The sequence below is a fragment of the Suricata suricatta genome, chromosome 8 (assembly GCF_006229205.1).
Source record: "Suricata suricatta isolate VVHF042 chromosome 8, meerkat_22Aug2017_6uvM2_HiC, whole genome shotgun sequence".
NCBI classification, from domain to species: domain Eukaryota; kingdom Metazoa; phylum Chordata; class Mammalia; order Carnivora; family Herpestidae; genus Suricata; species Suricata suricatta.
In genome coordinates, this window is record NC_043707.1 from 114716764 (window position 1) to 114736602 (window position 19839).

Consider the following 19839-nt stretch of genomic DNA (forward strand, 5'->3'; position numbering starts at 1 on the left):
GGTGCGCGCTTCGGGGGGCGCTGCTCGGTGGTGTCAGGGGGCTGGCGGAGGCCGAGCGCGGGCACACGGGCACGGCTGCAGAGGGATGAGTGCGGTCGGGGCGCGGCCCACGAGCGAGTCTGGCCCCTGTCCCGCCCCTCGTGGGGGCTCTCCCAGAGCCGCTGCCCCTACCCTGGTCCCGGCCGTTTCGGGGCAGTGTGACGGCACTGCGACTCCGTGCCAGGAAGGAGAGGGTGGGTGTCATCAGACGGTCCACGATGCTGCTCTCCCAGGCGCTGAGCTGCAGGCTTCGATCTAGAGGGAGAATGTGGGAAGCAGGTCACCGCTGGGGGTCGCAGCGAGGGGGCAGGAGCACAGGGGAATTGGCTACCATCCCCCTTCTAGGCCCAGGGTGACTTCCCCAGGACGCTTACCCCAGTAGGCTGGGGCCACGTTTGTCTGCCCTGGGGCCTGAACTTCACTGCAGACCCAGGCAACAAGATGCTTCCCAGGGCAATGGCCTGCATGGCTCAAGGGCCCTCTCTGCCACCTTCCTTCCCCACTCCTGTGTCCCACTGTAGCATTCTGCTCCTCCTGTTAACAGAGGGCTGGCCTGGGGAGGCATGGCCCCACAGACTGGGGACAGTGGGGGTCCTTGTGCTCCTGAGGGGTGTCCCATGCCAGAGAGAGGCTGCTAGGGGGCATGGCTGGCCTGGGCCACCCTGCTCTGTCCCCTCAGCTGCTGGGTTATTTTTAAGCCTCAGTCAGGTGGAGTTGGTACAGCAGCTGATTTGGTTGCTAGGCAACAGAACAACCAAATAAAAGCTGGAGAAACTTATAAATAACTCCTACCACAGCCCCTTCACATGTGAGCACCAGGGCATGGCAGGAATACAGGGGGCTGTGCCACCCTCCTTGCCCACACCTCTGGAGCCAGCTGAGGCCATGACTAGGGCTCTGAAGGCAGAGAGGGTGGGGTCGTTTGGGTCTCCCGAGGGTGGAGCCAGAATAAGGGGCCCCCTCTGCGTACACAGCACCCAGGCTAGTCTGGTACTTGGTGGCAAGGCCACCTGCCTAAGGCTGACCTAGGCCAGCTGGCTGTGATTGGAGATGGGCTGCCTGCCCATTCCCCCTCTCCACCCCTACCCTGACCCCCATCCCCACCCCCACCTCCACCTGCTCTGGAGGCCCCAGCCAGGCCTTCTGTCTGCTGGGACTCTGCCCTTTGTCTCTGTTCTCCTACCCTACAGGACACACCTCTGTCCTCAGGGTCCAGACCCACATATCCAGCTCTCCTGAGGGGTGCAGAGCCCTGGGTGAGGTAGAGTGGGGATGGACACCTGGAGTATGTGAGGACTTCTGGGACCTGGGGTTCTTGCTGCGCTCTGGAGGAGGCTTGGTGGGGGCTACAAGGGGCTCTGGAGGAGGAGGGCTGGGCCTTCTCTTACTTCTACTGGGGGAGTTCCAGAGCGTGGCAGAGGACTTTGAGAGCCGCTTGTTGATTATAGAGTCCACGTGTTTAGGCAGGTTTACTGCCGACACGGAGCACCTGCTCCCACCTGGAGGGGAAAAGACACGGCATTAGGGCCGGGCCGGACAGGAGCCAGGGGGGGCACTGAGGCCTTCCATGCAGGATGCTCCGCGGGCAGGGTGGGAGAGGGAGGAGTGGGCAGGCTAGGAAGGGGAGGAGGAGGTGAACTTGGCTCTGGGAGGAGAGGGTGGGGGAGAGGTGACCAGAGATAACCTGGATTGGGGGGAGCCAATGGAGAAGGAACAGAGGATGGGGATGGAGCAGAACTAGGGAAACTATAGCCTTCCTGGCCAGGAAGCCATTCCCTGGGGCTGGGCGCTGCAACCCCTCCCCCACAGCCACCCAGTGTCTGTGCTTGCTGGCACTGCCCTGCCAAGGCGCTATGGCTACAACACCCACGTACTGGGACAAATGCAGAGACATTCCTAAACAGAAGAACCCCCAATCACAGTCACTCACACAAATCCACACATTCATACGGGCACACAAAGACAAAGAGATGCAGGCACGGGCATATAGAGTGAAAGGTACACTTCCACATGCACATGTGTGTGCAGACATGCACAGGTATAGGAACACAAATACAGACAGATAATGGGTCAGACCCAGATGCACACAGGCACAAACACATCAAAGCAACTTAATTGCAATATTTGTAACATCTAACATTTGCTGGATGCTTACCATGTACCAGGCACTGTGCTGGGCACCACACACACGTTACCTCACTTGATCCTCCCAAACATCTACCTACAACCTCGGAGGCAAGTAGTATCGTTATCCCCATTTTACAGATGAAGACAGAGACATCGAGATGTTAGAGGTCACACCACAAGTGCCAGAGCTGGGATCCTAACCCAGTTCTGTCTGACTTGGGAGCCCTCACTGAGGTATACAAGGCCATAAACACATCAAGCAAACAAACACATATTATGATACACAACGCATAGGTCCATGAGCACATACACCAGTAGGTCCACAGCTGGAAATACTGAACTCTCCCATTACATAAAGACATCCAAACACAGTGGTACATACATGCCAGCAAAGACTCAGACCTAAATCCTGATGGTCCTACATGAAGAAAACTCAGAGACACATGTTTACACCTCTCAAGACAGGTACCCAAGGGAGTGACAGTTTTCTTAAATACCTAATGTCTGCAAGGCATTAAAGTGTTCTTTTTTGTATCGCCAACAAATAGTTATAACCAGAGCAAAGACGACTAATCTAAGATGACAGAGGTTTGGAGAGCAAACCAAATGAAGGGAATTCACCTCTGACTTGATAGCAGAAGTCCTTGGGAAGGGACAGTTTGGTTTATAAGATCATTCCAGAGGACACAAGTCACGTGAAGCAAGGCATACCTGCTGCCCCTGGCACCAGAGCTGGTCCCTGGCCCCAGTCGTCAGGCCCCGGCCCCAGCCACCCACCCACGAGCCCTCCAGCCCACTCACTGGTCTTGTGTCCAGGGGAGCTGTGGTGCAGCGCTCCTGCCCAGGACCAGCGCTGCTGCCGGATTTCGGCCCATGTCTTCTTCACCGACCGCTGGATGGCTGCTTCGTAGCGCTCCTGGTAGGGAGAGGGGAGACGAGAGGTCTGGGCTCAGAGTCATCCATCATACCTGGGAGCTTCTCTCTCCTGTGACAAAGCCTCCCCCACCCAAGAAGCTTCCCCTGACTCACTGCAGGTAACCAGGTTACTGAATTCTTGCTATGGTTAGAGGCCATTTGTAACAGATCCCTTCCAACTTGTTCTTGGGGAGCTTTTCACTGTTCTTGAGTCATTTCCTGGATGTATGAGCTGTTTCTCTGAGGATGGGGTGGGACTTTCCCTGCATGGGGCTCCCAGGAAGGGCCGTGTCCCCCTGGCACTGAGGATCCTGACCTTAGGGCTATGTTTTCTTTTTCCCTTTAGCCTGAGCCCTCCCCCCGCCGCCGCCTGTCAGGGCTGGGCCACTTCTTCCTTCCTTTCCTCACCAGTGCTCAAGCCAGGGCGCTCCTCCTATCCTGGAGCTCAGCACACTCACATAGACACACCTCTGCATATAGGCAAACACGCACACACAGGACACACACACAGATACTTGCACTGACAGCACACAGTCCCAGGTGTGCACCCCGCATGTACAGAACCACCCGTGTCTGCAGCCGCACACGTGCCCAGATGCTGTGCACTCACAGATGCAACTCCAGACATGGACACGGTTGTCACCATGGAGGCACGGACAAGGATGTGTATCCGCACTGTGTGCACGCATGTGCAGGTGCACAGACCAGGTGTACCCAGCCAGTAGGCAGCATGCACTCACCTTGTTTTTCTCTAGCTTCTGCCGCTGCCTCTCCTCCAGGGCCGCACGGCGTTGCTCGGCTTTCAGCCTCTGCTCCTCCAGCCTCCGGCGGCGCTCCTGGAGCTGCTTCTCCCGCAACGCCTTGGCCTTCTCCTCCTTCTCCAGCCACACTGCTTTCTTGGCCGCTGTGGGAAAAGAGCCCCAGGGGGTGTGACAGGTTCCACAGCGGACAGGCCAAGCGTGTCTCCTCCAACTGGACAGCCTTCCCTGGTTACCCTGACCCCTGGTGGGCCTTCCTCCTGCCTGCTTGAGAGGGGAGATGCCTTGGCCTCCAGACCCCCCCCCCCAAACTGAAGGGCTTCCGTTCTCAGAAGCCAGATTTCCCTCCTGGAAGGTCTGTTTCTCCCCCATTGGCCTCATGGTCCCTTGGTGCTAAGAGAGAAATGAGTTTTTAGGGCCAGATCTCTGTCTGACTTTGGAGCCTGCTGGACAGATTTTCATGAATTAAGAGCACGGGACTAACGGCGGCCTGGGCGGCTCAGTCAGTTAAGCATCCGACTCCTGATTTCAGCTCAGGTCATGACCTTGCAGTCGTGAGATCAAGCCCCACATAGGGCTCTATGCCAACCACATGGAGCCTCCTTGGGATTCTTTCTCTCCCTCTCTCTCTGCCCTTCCCCCCACCTCTCAAAATAAATAAATAAGCTTTAAAAAAAGGAGCACGGGATTGAGGGTGAGGTGAGGTTTCTGAGTCTGAATATCACAGGTATTCCACTAGTCGTGCAGCCTAGGAAAATGATTTCACCTCTCTGAGCCTCTGTCTCCCCACCCTCAGAATGAGTTTAGAGAATTAAATGAGACCATGCATGTACTGTTCTTAGCACAGCACACGTAATGAAGCATTCGGAAGAGTCGGTGCTGTGGATAAAGTGGAGGACGGTGGGGATAATGCCACTTCTCCAACACTCACCCAGGTACTTGGCCCGTTCTTCTCGCCGCTCCTTTGCCAGCTTGTGTCTCTCTCCTGCCTTCTTTACATCTTAGACAAAGGAAGGAGAACAGACTCGAGTCAGAGGCTCCCCCTAGATGGAGAGTCAGCCTCAATGCAAGCCTCAGGGCCCTCCCGCAGACCTCACCCCCATATCCTTCCCCATCTCCTCCTGGGCCCAGGACATTCCCTCCAGTGGCATCATCTGTGGCCGGAAGCCTGAGCCAAGGAGTCTGGCCTATGACTGGGGACATACCTTGCTTGGCAGGAGGGCAGTCAGAGGCTTGCACCGCTGTCGGGGATGGCTGGCTGCTCCTTCGAGGAGGCCTGGAGTCCCGGGGGCCTGTGGCTGGTGGGGTGGGTCCCCTGCTCTTGACTTCTGAGAAAGGGGACTCTTCCTGCTGGGGAGCTGACCTAGACCCAGCTGGCCCTGTGGTGCTCTCTGGTTCCAGGGGGAGCTGCTTAGAGCTAGTGGCATTCTTCATGGCAGGAGGGGTGTCTGGGGGAGTGTCGGGGACCAGGGCTGACATCGGTGGTGGCGGTGGCGAGGGATCACCTTCTGGAGAAGGTCTTGGCTCTGGGGGGGTTCTGGCTGCCACAGCTGGAAGACCAACACAAGAGAAGAGAGAGAGTCAGACGGCACACCCGTGCCCTCAGTTCAGCACAGAGCTCTCTCCCTTGTCCATATGACTTAGTCATTCATTCGTGCTACATATTTATCAAGTTCCTTCTGTGTGCCAGGCCCTGTTCCAGATCCTAATGATACCATGGTGAGAAAACAGCAATGGTCCCTGCCTCCACGGAGCCTACCTCCTAGCAGGTAGACAGACAAATAGCTAGGCAATTATAGCATAGAGTAAGTACTAGGTCTGAGGGTAACATAGCAGAGATGGTTAACCTGCATTTGAGGGGCTTCCTGAAGAAGTAACAACCAAGCTGAGACTAAAGGATGGCCTAGAGTTGGCGAAGCAAAGGGGAGAGGGTTCTGGCAAAGAAAAGAGTATTTGCAAAGGGGCAGGAGGGAGCAGGGTGTATTGGAAAAGCTAAGAGGAAATTGGTGGCATTTGTTGGTACACCGAGTGGTAATGTCAGCCTCCTCCACCTTTCTGCTTCACTTCGGGGTCACATTCCCAACCCAAGGCCCGGTACACGGAGGTGCCAGTGCGGGGCCCAGGGGACCAGCCAAGAGGAAGGCCATTAGTCTGGATGCAAGTGGGAGGCCATGTTGCTAAATCGCCAATGTGGGGGCAGGGCATCCGGCTACTCTCACTTTGTAGTCTTTTTTCCTTTCTCAAACACCCGTAGATTTCTTCTTTTAAGGCAATAATATTCTGGGGCGCCTGGGTGGCTTAGTCGGTTGAGCGGCTGATTTTAGCTCAGGTGATGATCTTGTGGTTTGTGAGTTCGAGCCTCGTGTCGGGCTCTCTGCTAACAGCTCAGAGCCTGGAGCCTGCTTCAGATTCTGTGTCTCCCTCTCTGTCTCTGCCCCTCCCCTGCTCATGTTCTGTCTGTATATGTGTGTGTCCCTCTCTCTCTCAAAAATTAATTGACATCAAAAACATTTTTTTTAAAGTCGATAATATTTCAAGATCCCTGTAAAAGACAGCAAAGTGCGAAGTAAGGAAGCCACATGACTTGGTATGTATTATGCACCTATGTGAGCACATGCACATCATGGAGAGTTGAGACACAGGTTTTCTTTTCTTTAATTTCTTTTTACATTCATTTATTTTTGAGAGACAGCACAAGCAGGGGAGGACCAGAGAGAGAGGGAGACACAGAATCTGAAGCAGGAGCCAGACTCTGAGCTATCAGAACAGAGCCTGACGCGGGGCTCGAACTCACAAACTGTGAGATCATGATCTGAGACAAAGTCAGATGCTTAACCGACTGAGCCACCCAGGGGCCCCAAGACACAGGTTTTAGAATCAGTAAGATGGAAGCCCAATTCTGATTCCACCACCCCAAGACGGGAAGGGAGGGCATGCTTCCCCAGCAGGTAACCTTGGTGAAGGTACTCAACCTCTTTAGGTCTCTGTTTTCCTATCTGTAAAATGGGGATAATGAGCCTAAGCTAGTAGATGCCAGGGAAGCGCCTGGCATGACTCACGTGGCAGCAAACACTCCCTGCCCTTTCTCTGTGGGTCTCATAAAGCTCTGCCAAAAGCCCTGTGCCATCTGCTGCTCCCGTCTGAGCACTGAAGGGAACAATGGGGGCACAGCCACTGAACCTGGGTGTAGGGAGCAGGGAGCACGGGAAGGTGAGTCTAAGGAAGCAGAGCGAACTACCAGACTAAGTCCTCTCTACTGGGAAATCTGGCCCTCTCAGGAGGTGGCAAACTCCCCATCCCTGTGGGTGACAATGTGTGTGTAGGCAGAGGACACACCCAAGGAGTCACATTTGGGACACTGGGCACCTTTTTCAGGGAGACAGGTGTCCAGTGGCTGAAGATGAGCACTGAAGGCAGACTATCTGAATGTGAATTCTGGCTTCCCCATTAACTGTGTGATCTTGGGCCAGTTACAGACCCTCTCTGTGCCTCAGCTCCTGTGGGGATAGTATCTACCTCACAAGATTGTGATTTTAGTGATAACATTAAGCTTTTAACAGTTGGATATTTCTCTCTCTCTCCCTCTTTTTTTTTTTAACACTTATTTATTTTTGAGAGACAGAGAGAGACAGATCATGATCAGGGGAGGGGCAGAGAGAGAGGGACACACAGAATCTGAAGCAGGCTCCAGGCTTTGAGCTGTCAGCACAGAGCCCAGTGCAGGGCTTCAACCCACTAACTGTGAGATCATGACCTGAGCGGAAGTCAGACACTCAACTGACTGAGCCACTCAGGCGCCCCAGCAGTTACATATTTCTCAAGAGCTTCCTATATTCAAAACGTTGTACACACATTCATTTTAGTCCTTACTGAAAATTCTTAGGCAGGAGACACAATAATTATCTTTTTTACGGATGAGGAAAAGTAAAGCAATTTGAGGTCATTCAGCTGGTAAGCGAAGGAGCCTGGACTTGAACCCAGTGTCTGTCACCAGGGTCCATACTCTTAGCAATCACAGCTTCCTGTCTCTGTTTAAGGCAGGATGAAGTAACACATGTCATGTAACTGAATCTGAGGCTCACAGTTTTCCCCTCATTCCTTGCCTTGGAGCTTCCTAGGCTCCAGGCGAGAGCCCCAGCAGAGGCCCGGTCTCCCTCCCTAAGGGCCCATCTAAGCCTGCCCGCCCCTCGCCTCGGCCCCATGACAGCCTGCCAGCTTTCCCCACACCAGAGGCTGCCTGGCCACTATTAGTCTACTTCCCAGCAACCTGCAAACTCCTTTCCAACTCCGGTGGGCAAGAAAATTAACAGCGGTCACTTAGGGTTTACTGTATCCCAAGGGCTAAGCTAGCCCTTTGTATCCTTATCCTGTATCCTCATATGAGCCCTGAGATGCAGAGAGTCTTACCCCCATTATACAGATGAGACAGTCAAAGCCTACCCCACTAAGCGATTTGCCCAGGGTCACAGAAATAGCATGTGGCAGAGGCAGGATTTGAACCCAGGGCTGTCTGGGGCCAAAAAGCTTAGGTGTGCGAGTACTGGGCTTGAAAGCTGAGGGTGAGGCCTGCTTACTGTCATTCTCCTAGCACCTGTGCGTGCTACGGGTGTTGCAAGGAAAACTGATGGGCGGATGTTTGTCTTCACCTAGGCAAATCACACCCACCAGGCAAGACGGTGAATCTCCAACTAGGTCCTGACTACCTGTGCACAGCTTGGGAGGTGGAGGAATGAGGCCTGGGAAGACCGCACTCGGCTGTCCGATGCAGTGGCGTAGAAAGGTCTCAGGCTTCAGAGTCAAACGGGCCTGGGTGGGGCATCCCGGCTCTGCTGTGGGACCTGGGGCAAGCCCTGAGCCTGTCTGAGCTTCAGTTTCCTTGCTGAGTTGTTGGTTCCAACAGTGAGTGGGTACCTCATCTCTGGCACCCGGCAGGGGCTCAGGAAACGGCGCCCACACAGAAGACTCTGTCCACTTCTCCCAATCTCTGCTAGGAGAGTCCAGTCGGGTCAGGCCTGCACCCCCACCGCTCCACGACACTGCTCTTCTCAAGGTCACCAGTGACCTCCACACTGGGAAAGCAGCCGCCATTTCTCGGTCCTCAGTTTGCTAACCTGTGGGCTGCACTTGACACAGCTGATTCCTCGCTGCTCCTGGAACACTTTCTGCACTTGGCTGTGAAGACAACGCACTCTCCTGGTGGTCCTTGACTCCTCGGTCTTTTTTTGCAGATCCCTCTGTAATTGCCTAACTTCTGAGCGCCGGCTGCCCCGGGGCTCAGTGGAGGAGTTCATCCCTTTCCCATCTGCATGTACTCCCTTGGTGACCTCATCCAGACTCATGGCTTTAAATACCATTGCTCTGCTGATGACGACTAAGTTTGTATCTCCAGCCCAGACCTCTCCCTTGAGTTGCAGTTTCGCTCATACAACTCCCAATTAGACACCTCGGCTTTAACACATCCCCAACTGGCCTCCTGATCGTCCCCCCAGATCCCTGCTCCTCCCCATTTTCCCCGTCTCAGTTGATGGCAACCCCACAACCCCATCCTCCCAGTCTGTCTGGCCGAAAATCTTGGAAGTCATTGGAAGTCATTGTAGAACCTTTTCTTATCTCACATCTCACATTTAATCTCTCAGCAAATCTTTTTGGCTCAACGTGCAAAGTATATTCTGAATCCAATCACTTCTCACGGTCTCCACTTCTATCATCTTGGTTCAACCACTGTCATCCCCTATAAAGACTCCCTGCTGGGGTGCCTGGCTGGCTTTAGTGGTAGGGCTTGCAAGTTGATCTCAGGGGTTGTAAGTTCAAGCCCCATGTTGGGTGGAGAGATTAATTTAAAAAACAAAAATCTTAAAAATAAAACAAAGACTCCCTGCTGTCATTCTTTTTGTTCCCTTTTCATCTTTCCTCAACACAGTAGCAGAGTGATTCTGTTTAAAAAGAAGTTAGATCGGTGGAGCGCCTGGGTGGCTCAGTCGGTTAAGCCTCCGACTTCGGCTCAGGTCAGATCTCACGTTCGTGGGTTCAAGCCCGGCGTCAGGCTCTGTGCTGACAGCCAGCTCAGAGCCTGGAGCCTGCTTCTGGTTGTGTCTCCTTCTCTCTCTGCCCCTCCCCCTCTCATGCTCTGTCTCTGTCTGTATAAAAAATAAATAAAACATTAAAAAAAAAAAAAAGAAGTTAGAAGTTAGATCAGAGGCGTCTGGGTGGCTCAGTTAGTTAAAGGTGGGACTTCAGCTCAGGTCGTGATCTCCGGGTTCATGGAGTTTGAGCCCCCCATTGGGCTCTCTGTTGTCAGCGCAGAGTCCACTTCAGATCGTCTGTCTCCCTCTCTGCCCCTTACCCCCTACACACACGCATGCGCACACGCTCTTTCGCAAAAATAAATACATGTTAAGAATATTTTTAAAAATAAGTTAGAGCAAGTCACTCCCCTGTCAAAATCCTTCAAAGACATCCCATCTCATGGGGAGGAAAAAACAAATGCCCTACAATAGCCCCTGAGGGCATCAGAATCCCCACTCTCCAGCCCCCTCCTCTCCTCCTCCTCTCCCCACCCCATGCTCAGCCTATTCCAACCACTGTTCCAGGCACGCTCCTCCTCCTGCCGCAGGGCAGTGCGCCTGCTGTTGTCTCTGCCGAGAATTCTCTGCCCCCAGATTCACCATGTCTTACTCCCTCCCCTCCTTCAGGTCCTTACTCCAATGTCACGTCTCACATATACCCTCCCTGACCCTATTTAAAATTACAAACTGCAACGGAAGTCTCCTTCCCCTTTCTAAGTATACGGTTTTTTTTTTTTCCGAGTCTATTTTTTTTTCTCTACAAGTATTAACACCATTTTAACCCTGTCTTCCATCCCTATAAGATAACCTCCACGAGGGCACCCATGTGTGTCTGTTTTGTTAGCTGTTCTATCTCTAAGACCAACAGGGCTGGCATATAGGTGCTCCACAACTATGGGCTGGATGAAGCAATCAATGGACTCCACCTTGGCTGACATCCGCCTCTCTCTTACCCCGATGACTACATCTTCCCACTGCTCTCCCCACCACCCATTCACACTCTGCTCTCCACAGAGCAGCCAGGGTAATTGTTTCCAAATGCAAATCTGATCATGATACTCTTCGACACCTGAAACCTCCCCGTGGCTTCTCATTGCTCTAAACAAAAAAAAAAGAATTCTTGATCGCAAACTACAAATGTGGCATAGTCTGAAGCCCCTGCCCCTATCTCCCGCGCCTCTTGAATCTCTTCTGCATGTTCCCCACTTATTTTCTGTGCTCCTCCTACACTCACCTTTTGATTCTGATAACCATCCATACTCCCTCTTGCCACAGGGACTTTGCACATGCTCTTTCTACTCCTATTTTTTTTAGCATTTTATTTATTTTTGAGAGAGAGAGACAGAAAGTGAGTGGAGGAGGGGCAGAGAGAGGGAGACACAGAACCTGAAGCAGGCTCCAGGCTCTGAGCTGTCAGCACAGAGCCCAATGCAGGGCTTGAACTCATGAACTATGAGATCATCATGACCTGAGCTGAAGTCTAACGCTTAACCAACTGAGCCACCTGGGTGCCCCTGCTCTTTTCTTAGTTAAACCTCACTTAGCCTTCAGATCTTAGCTCAGACATCATTTCCTCAGGGAAGGCTTTCCTGGCTTCTCTGATCAGGATAAATTCCTTCATGGCCTCGTGTGCCTCTTGTTTGGAATTCTGTGACTAATATAACTTTAAACTTCTTTGTGTGCCTCTGTTGTTATTGTCAGCCTCCCTTTAGACCAGGAGGAAGCCCTACAAGGGCTGGGCCACGTCTGCTTTGCTCGCTGCCACACCACCACCAGCTACCACAGTGCCAAGTACATGGAGACACAGTCATGAGATGCTGTCAAATGAGAATAAAGTGCCGTACCATGAAACCACGCTGGCCTAAAACACTGCACAGAGCAGGAGATTTTTACTCTAATAAAGAGTAAAGGGGCACCTGGGTGGCTCAGTCGGTTAGACATCTGACTTTGGCTCAGGTCATGATCTCTCTCTCTTTGTGGGTTCGAGCCCTACATCAGGCTCTGTGCTGAACGTTCGCTCAGAGCCTGGAGCCCGCTTCGGATTCTGTGTCTCCTTCTCTCTCTGCCCTTCCTCTGCTCACACCCTGTCTCACTCTATCAAGAATAAATAAATGTAAAAAAAAAAAAAAAAAAGAGTAAATCCGGTGATGCCTGGCTGGCTCAGTTGGAAGAGCATGCAACTCTTGATCTCAGGGTTGTGAGTTCAAGCTCCATGTTTGGTAGAGAGGTTACTTAAATTAATTAAATTAAAAAGGAGGCTAACAATTAAAAGAAAAAGAGAGAAAAGGAGTCCGAAACAACAACAACAGCAAAAACAAGAAACAAAAACAAACAAAAACAGAGTAAATCCACGTGGTAATTTATTGCAAAGGGATAAACACTTAACGGGAAGCAAAACAACACCATCTCAGTTGAATTTGGGCAGCTTCCTGGATGAGGCACTCAAGTAGAAGTTAAAAATAATAATAAATGTTTGACTCTAGCAGCTCAACAAGAAAGACTTCTCAAGAGGGGCACTGGGGTGGCTCAGTCGGCTAAGCGTCTAACTTCAGCTCAGGTCATGATCTCATGGTTCGTGAGTTTGAGCCCTGTATTGGGCTCTGTGCTGGCAGCTCAGAGCCTGAAGCTGCTTTGGATTCTGTCTCTCCCTCCCTCTGCTCCTCCCCTGCTCATTCTTTTTCTCTCTTAAAAATAAATAAACATTAAAAAAATTTTAAGAAAGACTTTTCGAGAGGCAAACAGGACATTTGGATCTCTTTTGACCTGGCGGACTATTGACCTTAAATACAAATATTTGCCTCAGCAGTATGCCAACCCTGACGAAATGCCACTGGGGCAGGGTTACCCAGGACAAATCATAGTCGGCCAAATGAATCACTTGGTAGGTGATCTATATGACATGGTTAAACCAATTTCTGATTATTCCTACTTCCACTCATCCAACGTGATCTTTCAGCCACTGCATTTTATTTTTGGCCTGTGTCAACTTGTGAGGTTTTAGCTACTGTTAGTATTATTTTGCTTTGCTGATATCTACTAGAAGTATTTGCTAAGGACTAGATAAGAGACAGATAGTTTGTACTTATTTCTTGGCACAAAGAGCATCGGCAGGGCAAAGGTGCAGGCACCGATCGCAGAAAGTCCTATCTTCTCAAGAGCCCCACGAGGGACTGTACGTGGGGTCTGCCGAAAGGCCTGAGTCCAGTCTCTCAGGGAGCCTGTCCCCTGTCCCGGGGTGCTTGCTACGCCCCATCTCCACCCTCTGGGAGCTGGCAGTCCCTTTCCTTTGGTCCCTCCCTCCTTCCATACCAGCAAGTGCTGCTAGGCCAAATACTCCTCTCAACAATGCTGATAACTCAGTCTGGCTTTTCTGTTTGCCTGTCACCCCTGTCCCTGCCAGATGGAGAGAAGGGACTGGGTCCTACTCCTTCCAGCCGAGGGCCTCACACAGACCTGCCGGCACAGAGCAAGGGTTCTGTGTCTGTTTAATGAACACACGGATGGAGGGGCACCTGGGTGGCTCAGTTAGTTAAGCATCCGACTTCAGCTCAGGTCATGATCTTGCAGTTTGTGGGTTCGAGCTGTACTGACAGCTCAGAGCCTAAAGCCTGCTTTAGATTCTGTGTCTCCCCTTCTCTCTGTACCTCCCTTGCTCAGGCTCTGTCTCTGTTTCTCAATAATAAATAAATGTTTAAAAAAAATTTTAATGAACACACAGAAAGATACATGCATGGAAGGATGGGGGTACTGTGGAAAGCCACCTCGCCAGCACAGAGTCAAACCCTGAGCTGTTCTGGAAGGCCTCACCTCCCTGAACCCTATGAATCCTGCCCATACCAGGGCCCTGCGTGTGCCCTGCCAGCAACGAAGCTCAGGAAGGGAAACAGGCTAATGTACTGAAGCTCTACCATCCGCTAGGCCCGTTCCCTCATCTCATCTCATTCTTCTGACAGCTCTAAAAGGAAAGTTCTATGGACAGTGCCGTTTCACAGGTGAGAAAACTTACTCAGACAAGTCCAGTGAATTGCTCATGTAGGCATCAGAGGTAGGATTTGAACCCAAGGCTATCTGATGACAGAACCCTTATGTCACACTGTTTCTGGTAGGCGTCACATCGCCCCTCCTCGAGGTTTCTGCCTGTTCTCTGAAGAAGGAAGTGATTCGGTGGTTCCCCCACGGAGGCTCCCCCCATGATGGTGAAGGGTGCAGGTGCGGCAGGTAGGCACTGAGCTCAGAGGGCAGGAATGCAGGGTAAGGCAGGCTCCTGCCCAGGCTGGCCACCAGGAGGCAGGAAGTGAGGCACCTGGGCAGGAGGTAGGGGGAGAGTGGCCCTCCTCCAGGGGGGCAGAGCAAAGGAGTGCCCAGGGGAGAGCTAGCGAGGGGTGGTGGTGCATGGACAGCACCCCTGGGTGGGGAGCATGGGGAGGCAGAGAGAGGAAGCAAGACACAGATGGGCACATGTAGTCAGAGCCTTCTGGCTCTCACAGGGGTTCGTTCCTCAGGTGGCAGACAAATGAAGATGGTGAGGCCAACAGAGGGGCAAAGACATAGAGACAGAAAATACACCACAGAGAGAGAAAGAGAGAGACCCAGACAACGTGAATGGAGCGTCAACAATGGCGAGAGACAAGACACATCCCTCCTCTCTCTCCCTCCTGTGTACACAGGACTCAGACTTAGTGGGATTTGGAAATCTATGGATGCACAGATACACACGGATGCACAGACACACACAGACAGGCACACGTGGAGCCAGGCACCCCTCTGAGGCACAGACTCAGCACTCAGAGACACGGTGTTCCCAGCATACATATACAGCCCCATTCCAGGTCGCTTCTGCCCTGCCCCTTCTGGGCACTCCTTTACCTGGGCCAGGGAAAAGTCCTGTTAACAGTAGCAAAGGCTAATGCTGTGTCAGGCACAGCCAAACACTTTAAAGGCATCGGTCCCTTTCATCTTCACCACAATCCTATGAGGTAGATGTTATTACCCTGTTTGACAAATGAGGAAATAGATTCAGAGGGATTAAGACACTTGCTTAAGTCACACAGCTGGTGAGTGGCAAAGCTGGGATTTGGGCCCGAATCAGCGTGACAGTCTGGAAGTTCACTCAAAGGGGTACAGTACCCCTGGGTTTCTCCTCCTGGAGAGCTCTCCAGGGGGCAGGGGGAGGCAGGGAGGACAAACTCTGCAAGATGCCTAATTGCGGGGCCGGGACAGAGGGGACCCTTAGGGGGCAGCATTACGCCCCGCCAGGGTAGAGCTGAGCCAGCTCTGAGAGCGCGGCAGCTGCTCCAGCAGTCCTCAGAACCTGGGCCACAAGCCCTTAGCAGCAGGGCCCTGGGGCCAGGCCACGGGCCTCTGTGGATGATAAAGCTGGGATCACAACTGAGACTGCAGATCTCAAGGAGCTCTCTGGCCTGGTTGGTGGCCATTGTTCCCAGCCTCCAATCAGGAGCACCCACTTCCTGTTATTTTAGGCGGCAGGAAATGACCCCATCCCGCAGCTCAGGCCCCACCATGGGCCCTCCCTCAGCCTCAGCAGGGCTGCCCCAGCGAGGGCCTAGATGCTTAGAGCACGGGCCTGGGGATGGCCTGCTGGCTGGGCTGTCACCACTGCCTGGGGCCAGGGCCTCCTTCTGATCTGACTTATTCAGACTCCAACTGGGTAAGATGCACGGGGGACCCAGGGCTCTGCTGGCTCTACCATGCCTGCCAGAGAGTGGATCACAGGGACCCTAAGACCAAGAGGCCAAGATGCCAAGATCAGTCATGCAAGGGAAACAGGTCAGACTCTATCACTGGCTGGCTCAGCCACGGTAGTTTGACCTAGAGGTTTGGTGTAGAGGCTTTAGAGTCAGATGGACCTGGGTTCAAATCCGGCCTCTGTCCGTTCCTGGCTGTGTGACTTTAGGCAAGTGACTTTCCTCTCTGATCCTCATCTGTAAAACGGGGATAATATTAGGCCCTACTCAAGGATTGTCTTGAGGATCAAATGAGACAATGCACATGATAGGCTAAGCATCATGCCTGGCACAGAGAAGACCCTTAATAAATAGGAGGCTGGAGAGAAGTTGGACTTATCCCTGGTGAGAGCCCACGTCTCCTCTTAGAAATGGTGAGCAATTCCATGCTATCTACCCCTACCAGGCTCTCTGCTCCCCTGGGAGCAGCTGAGAGGTGGTGGAGGAGACGCTGAGGGCTGTGCCCCTGGGTGCCAGGCAGCACTACCACAGTCAACAAAGCTGCATTATCTGGGCCTGGCTCCTTGGCTCCCTCACTTGTCCCAAGGCCCAGTGGGGAACCGAGGGCATGGCTCCCTGCTGCTGCTGGTGGCCTCACTTCTAGGCTTTGTAGACCTGAGACCTGCTCTGGCTGCTCTCAAGTGCCACCACTCTAGTCAGGGCCCTGCTTTCAGCTCACTCCCCTTCCCTTGGCCCTGCCCCACCAACAGCTGATGCCCATCCTGAGGGAAAGGGCGAGTACACTGGCCCGATGCCCCTTCCTCCTCGTTCGCATATGCGTGATTGCACATTAGGGGCTCATTAGAGACCTCATTACTGGGCCCAGTGGCCCAAGCAGGGACGGAGCTGTCAGTGGGAGGCACCGGCCAGGCTGGCTGCTGTATGTAGACATAGCCCATTGTGACAGTCTTGCTAACTTCTACTCCTCCTTTTAGGTCCACTTCAAATCCTCCTCCTCTGTGAAGCCTTCCACAAGCAGAGCTTACTGACCATTGTATCAGCTTTATGCCTGGGTTTCCCTGCAGTGAACACATCAGCTTCCCTCATTGGGTCAGGAGCTCCCTGAGGCTAGTGACTCTGTCTGATTCACTTCTGGGCCATCTGCATAGCCAGCACATGGCAGGTATCACTATGGTGTGCCGATGACTGTCTACCCCCACCTGCTGGGTCTCTCTCCAATTGCCACTGCCCCATCTCATGCACAGGGGTCCTCCTGTTCCCCAGATACTTCCTGGCTCATATGTGTCTAGAACTTTCCTCTTCCTGGCCCTCTGTCCTGAATTTACCTCCTGAAATTCTAATTAATCACACCTCCTCCTCAGGCCTCCAAAGGAATGAAAATCAATAAACAAAAGAAACAAATAGCTAGAGTTTATTGAGCACTAACTATGTGCCAGGGCCTGGGCTAAGTGTTTCATGTGTTCATCTAATTTAATGATCTCAATATCTCCATGAGATGATTTCTAGCATTAGTCTCATTTGATAGATGGGAAAATTTAAGACTCGGGTTAAGCGTCTTACCTGAGGTCACATGGCAGTAAGTAATTATGGGGAGACTTAAACTGTTGGATTCCAGAGTCTACATTCTTAAGCAAACCAGCTCCCCATTCCTGTCCTCGCCTCCCCCATATTTCGTACCTCCCTGTTGGCACCAGTTCTGATGAGCACAACCACAATAATGGTAATGACACTGTATTGCGGGCGTCTCTGTGCCAGGTTCCTTTAGTACATCATCTCTAACCCTCACATTATCCCCACAAGGTTTGATAACACTACCTCCATTTTCCAGGCGCATAAACTGTGGCTGGAGGGGGCAAGTCACTTGCTCCAGTCTATGCCTGTCCCCTACTCCATGTTGCCTCCTAGTAATGCTCAGGGCATAGAGGGAACTCAAAGATGGCAGGAATCATGCCATGTGCGCTCAGTGTCGCAGCCCCATGCCTTGAACCTGACAGAGTACATGCCGTGGGCACCACCTTTAGCCCTTGGCTTACAGGGGGCTCCCGTCACCTTGACCTTCTCTCAGCCACCAGACCGATCTAGGTTCTCCTGTAACTCTATCCAGGCTCCTGTGTATAGAATAGTCTTCCCAACCCAGGACCCTGTATGCAGGCCTCCTCGGGCCCCTCAGTACAGCCGAGCATGCCCCCCTCCATGCCTGCATATTCAGTCCTGGCATCACACCCAGGTGCCCTAGTTATAAACTAGACACTCACTCAGGCCCTCATCTGCGGACCAGTAATCAGGCCCATTCAGGCCCCAATGCCTGCACCCCTCTGATGCAGAGAGCCAGTAAGCAGGTGAAATGGACCCAGTCTAGGACTCCCTGGGTGTCCCCTCTGGGGCTCAGCAGAGACAAGCCTGACCCAAGCGCCACTGTTCCAGCACAGCCTACAAACCTTCCCAACCACAACAGTCTCATAGGCCCCTCCCCCACCTGCGCCCTCCAGCTCCCACACCCACAAGGTCCCCTGGAAGCACCCACGCTGGCATGGGGAGGAGCCCACCCACAGCCGAGGCTCCTCCTCCTCTTGGGCTCTCTGCACCCACAGACACTCTTTCATGCCGGGCCCACGCCCCAGGGGTCAGGGAGGTGGCAGGGATTAGGCTCTAGGACTCTATGGAGGTGTGAGATTGGGGCCACCTCCCCCCTGAGTCAGTGGGAACGGAACTTGGGTCCTCAGTAATCATGCTCTTCCCTCCCCTTCCAGGAAGAAAGAGAAAGAGAAATCCCTCCCTCCAACACCAGGCCCAACCAGAAACCTGTCCCCACCCCCTCATCAGCTGCTCCCAGATCCGAATGGGATTTGCAGAAGTCCGGGGCCCTGGTGGTTGGTGGGGTGAGGGGAGGAGAAGGTAGCTTTGATAGTCTGGGGCCTGGAGGGGGTGGGGGGTTAGGCATCAGGCCTCAGACTGAGTGAGGAATGATGTGGCAGGTCCCAGGAGTGCGGCCCTGAGCCTTCACCTCATTCTCGAGAGAGACTCAGGCCTAACTAAAGAGGCTAGGAAGGAGGGTGGCCGTACACGCAGATTTACTTCTGTCCCCTTCCTCCCCAAACTGGGCTGGGTGGGCTCCGGGGTAAGCCAGGCTGCAGAGGAGGCGACCCACCTCCCAGCTCCCGCCCTCGCCCCAAACAATGCCGCCTCCCCCTCCCCCTCGTCTTTATCCGGCGGGTTACTTGGCAGCCGCCGCTAGAGACCTCCCCCTGCCCTCCCCTCCACTCCCGGCCGGCCCGCAGCAGCAACAGGCCCTTTGCGCGGCAGCTGGAGGGATGGGGTGGGGGGCGAGGTCTGGGCCAGGGCCTGGGCGTGGGGGGCGCCAGGGCCTAGGCTTCAGTATGCAGGGCTCCAGGCCTGAGAATCTGGACCCCCAACACACACATTCAGGCTGCGGTCACACTTGCCCGCCTGTGATGAAGTGGGGGATAGACGTCCCAGCTCAAATGAAGAGGATCATTTCGGCCTGGGGTGGGTCTGAAAGGGGGTGCAGGAGGAGAAGCCGCGGTGGCACTGGGCCGGGGCGGGAGGGTCTCTCCAACAACTCCCGGGAGCGGTTCTCGCGGATCCCGCCGCCCCAGCGCGTCCCAGCGCCCGGAGTGGGGGAGGGGGCAGCTGTCAGAGGATGCGTCGGTGGCCCCGAGCCGCCGCCGCTGCAGCCTTTATTTTTAAACTTCCAAGTGGTTAGAGGGCGCGGCGGGGGAGGGGGTCCCCGCCCAGCGGGTTGGCCTTCTCCTCGGCCTTCCCAAGGCCCCGCGACCTCCCCCCATCTTTTGTGTGTTTGGATCCCGGCATACCTGGGGGTGCGCCGGCACCCGGCTCTGCATGTGGGCCGCTCTCCATGGCTGCGGCGTCACTGGGGGTCTTGGGGTCTCAGCGGCGGCGGCGGCGGCGGCCAGCGGCCAGGACAGGGGTCCCGCGGCGCATCACGCCCGGCCCGGCCTGGCGGGCAAGACCCGGAGGCAGGGGCGCTCCAGAGAAGGTCGGGGCTGGCTCGGTTGGTGGCCTGCGAGGCTCGGAGTCGCCGGGCACCCAGTTGCTGTCGGATCCGGCAGCGATCCCGCTCCCTGCCCGGCGCCGGCCCAGTCCCCGCCGCGGCCCAACCCTATTGTACCGCCAGGGCTGGGCCTGGCCTCCCCGCTGGCGCGTACCAAGTACGACGCGGGGAGGTCTCCGCCTCAGAGTCTAGGGACC

General features: G+C 54.0%; 1 protein-coding gene across 1 annotated transcript in view; it reads right to left on the reverse strand.

Annotated features, from left to right (window-relative positions):
* Positions 1-19820, reverse strand: part of MAP7D1 (MAP7 domain containing 1) — a 23785-nt gene extending 3965 nt beyond the window's left edge. The window contains exons 1-8 of the mRNA XM_029948307.1: positions 19443-19820; positions 5045-5389; positions 4771-4839; positions 3822-3985; positions 2968-3082; positions 1428-1538; positions 172-294; positions 2-75 (exon numbers count right to left, since the gene is read on the reverse strand). Coding sequence (XP_029804167.1) covers positions 2-75; positions 172-294; positions 1428-1538; positions 2968-3082; positions 3822-3985; positions 4771-4839; positions 5045-5389; positions 19443-19488 — 1047 coding nt within the window. The 5' untranslated portion in view covers positions 19489-19820. The remainder of the gene's footprint in view (position 1; positions 76-171; positions 295-1427; positions 1539-2967; positions 3083-3821; positions 3986-4770; positions 4840-5044; positions 5390-19442) is intronic.
* Between the last annotated feature and the right edge of the window lie 19 nt (positions 19821-19839).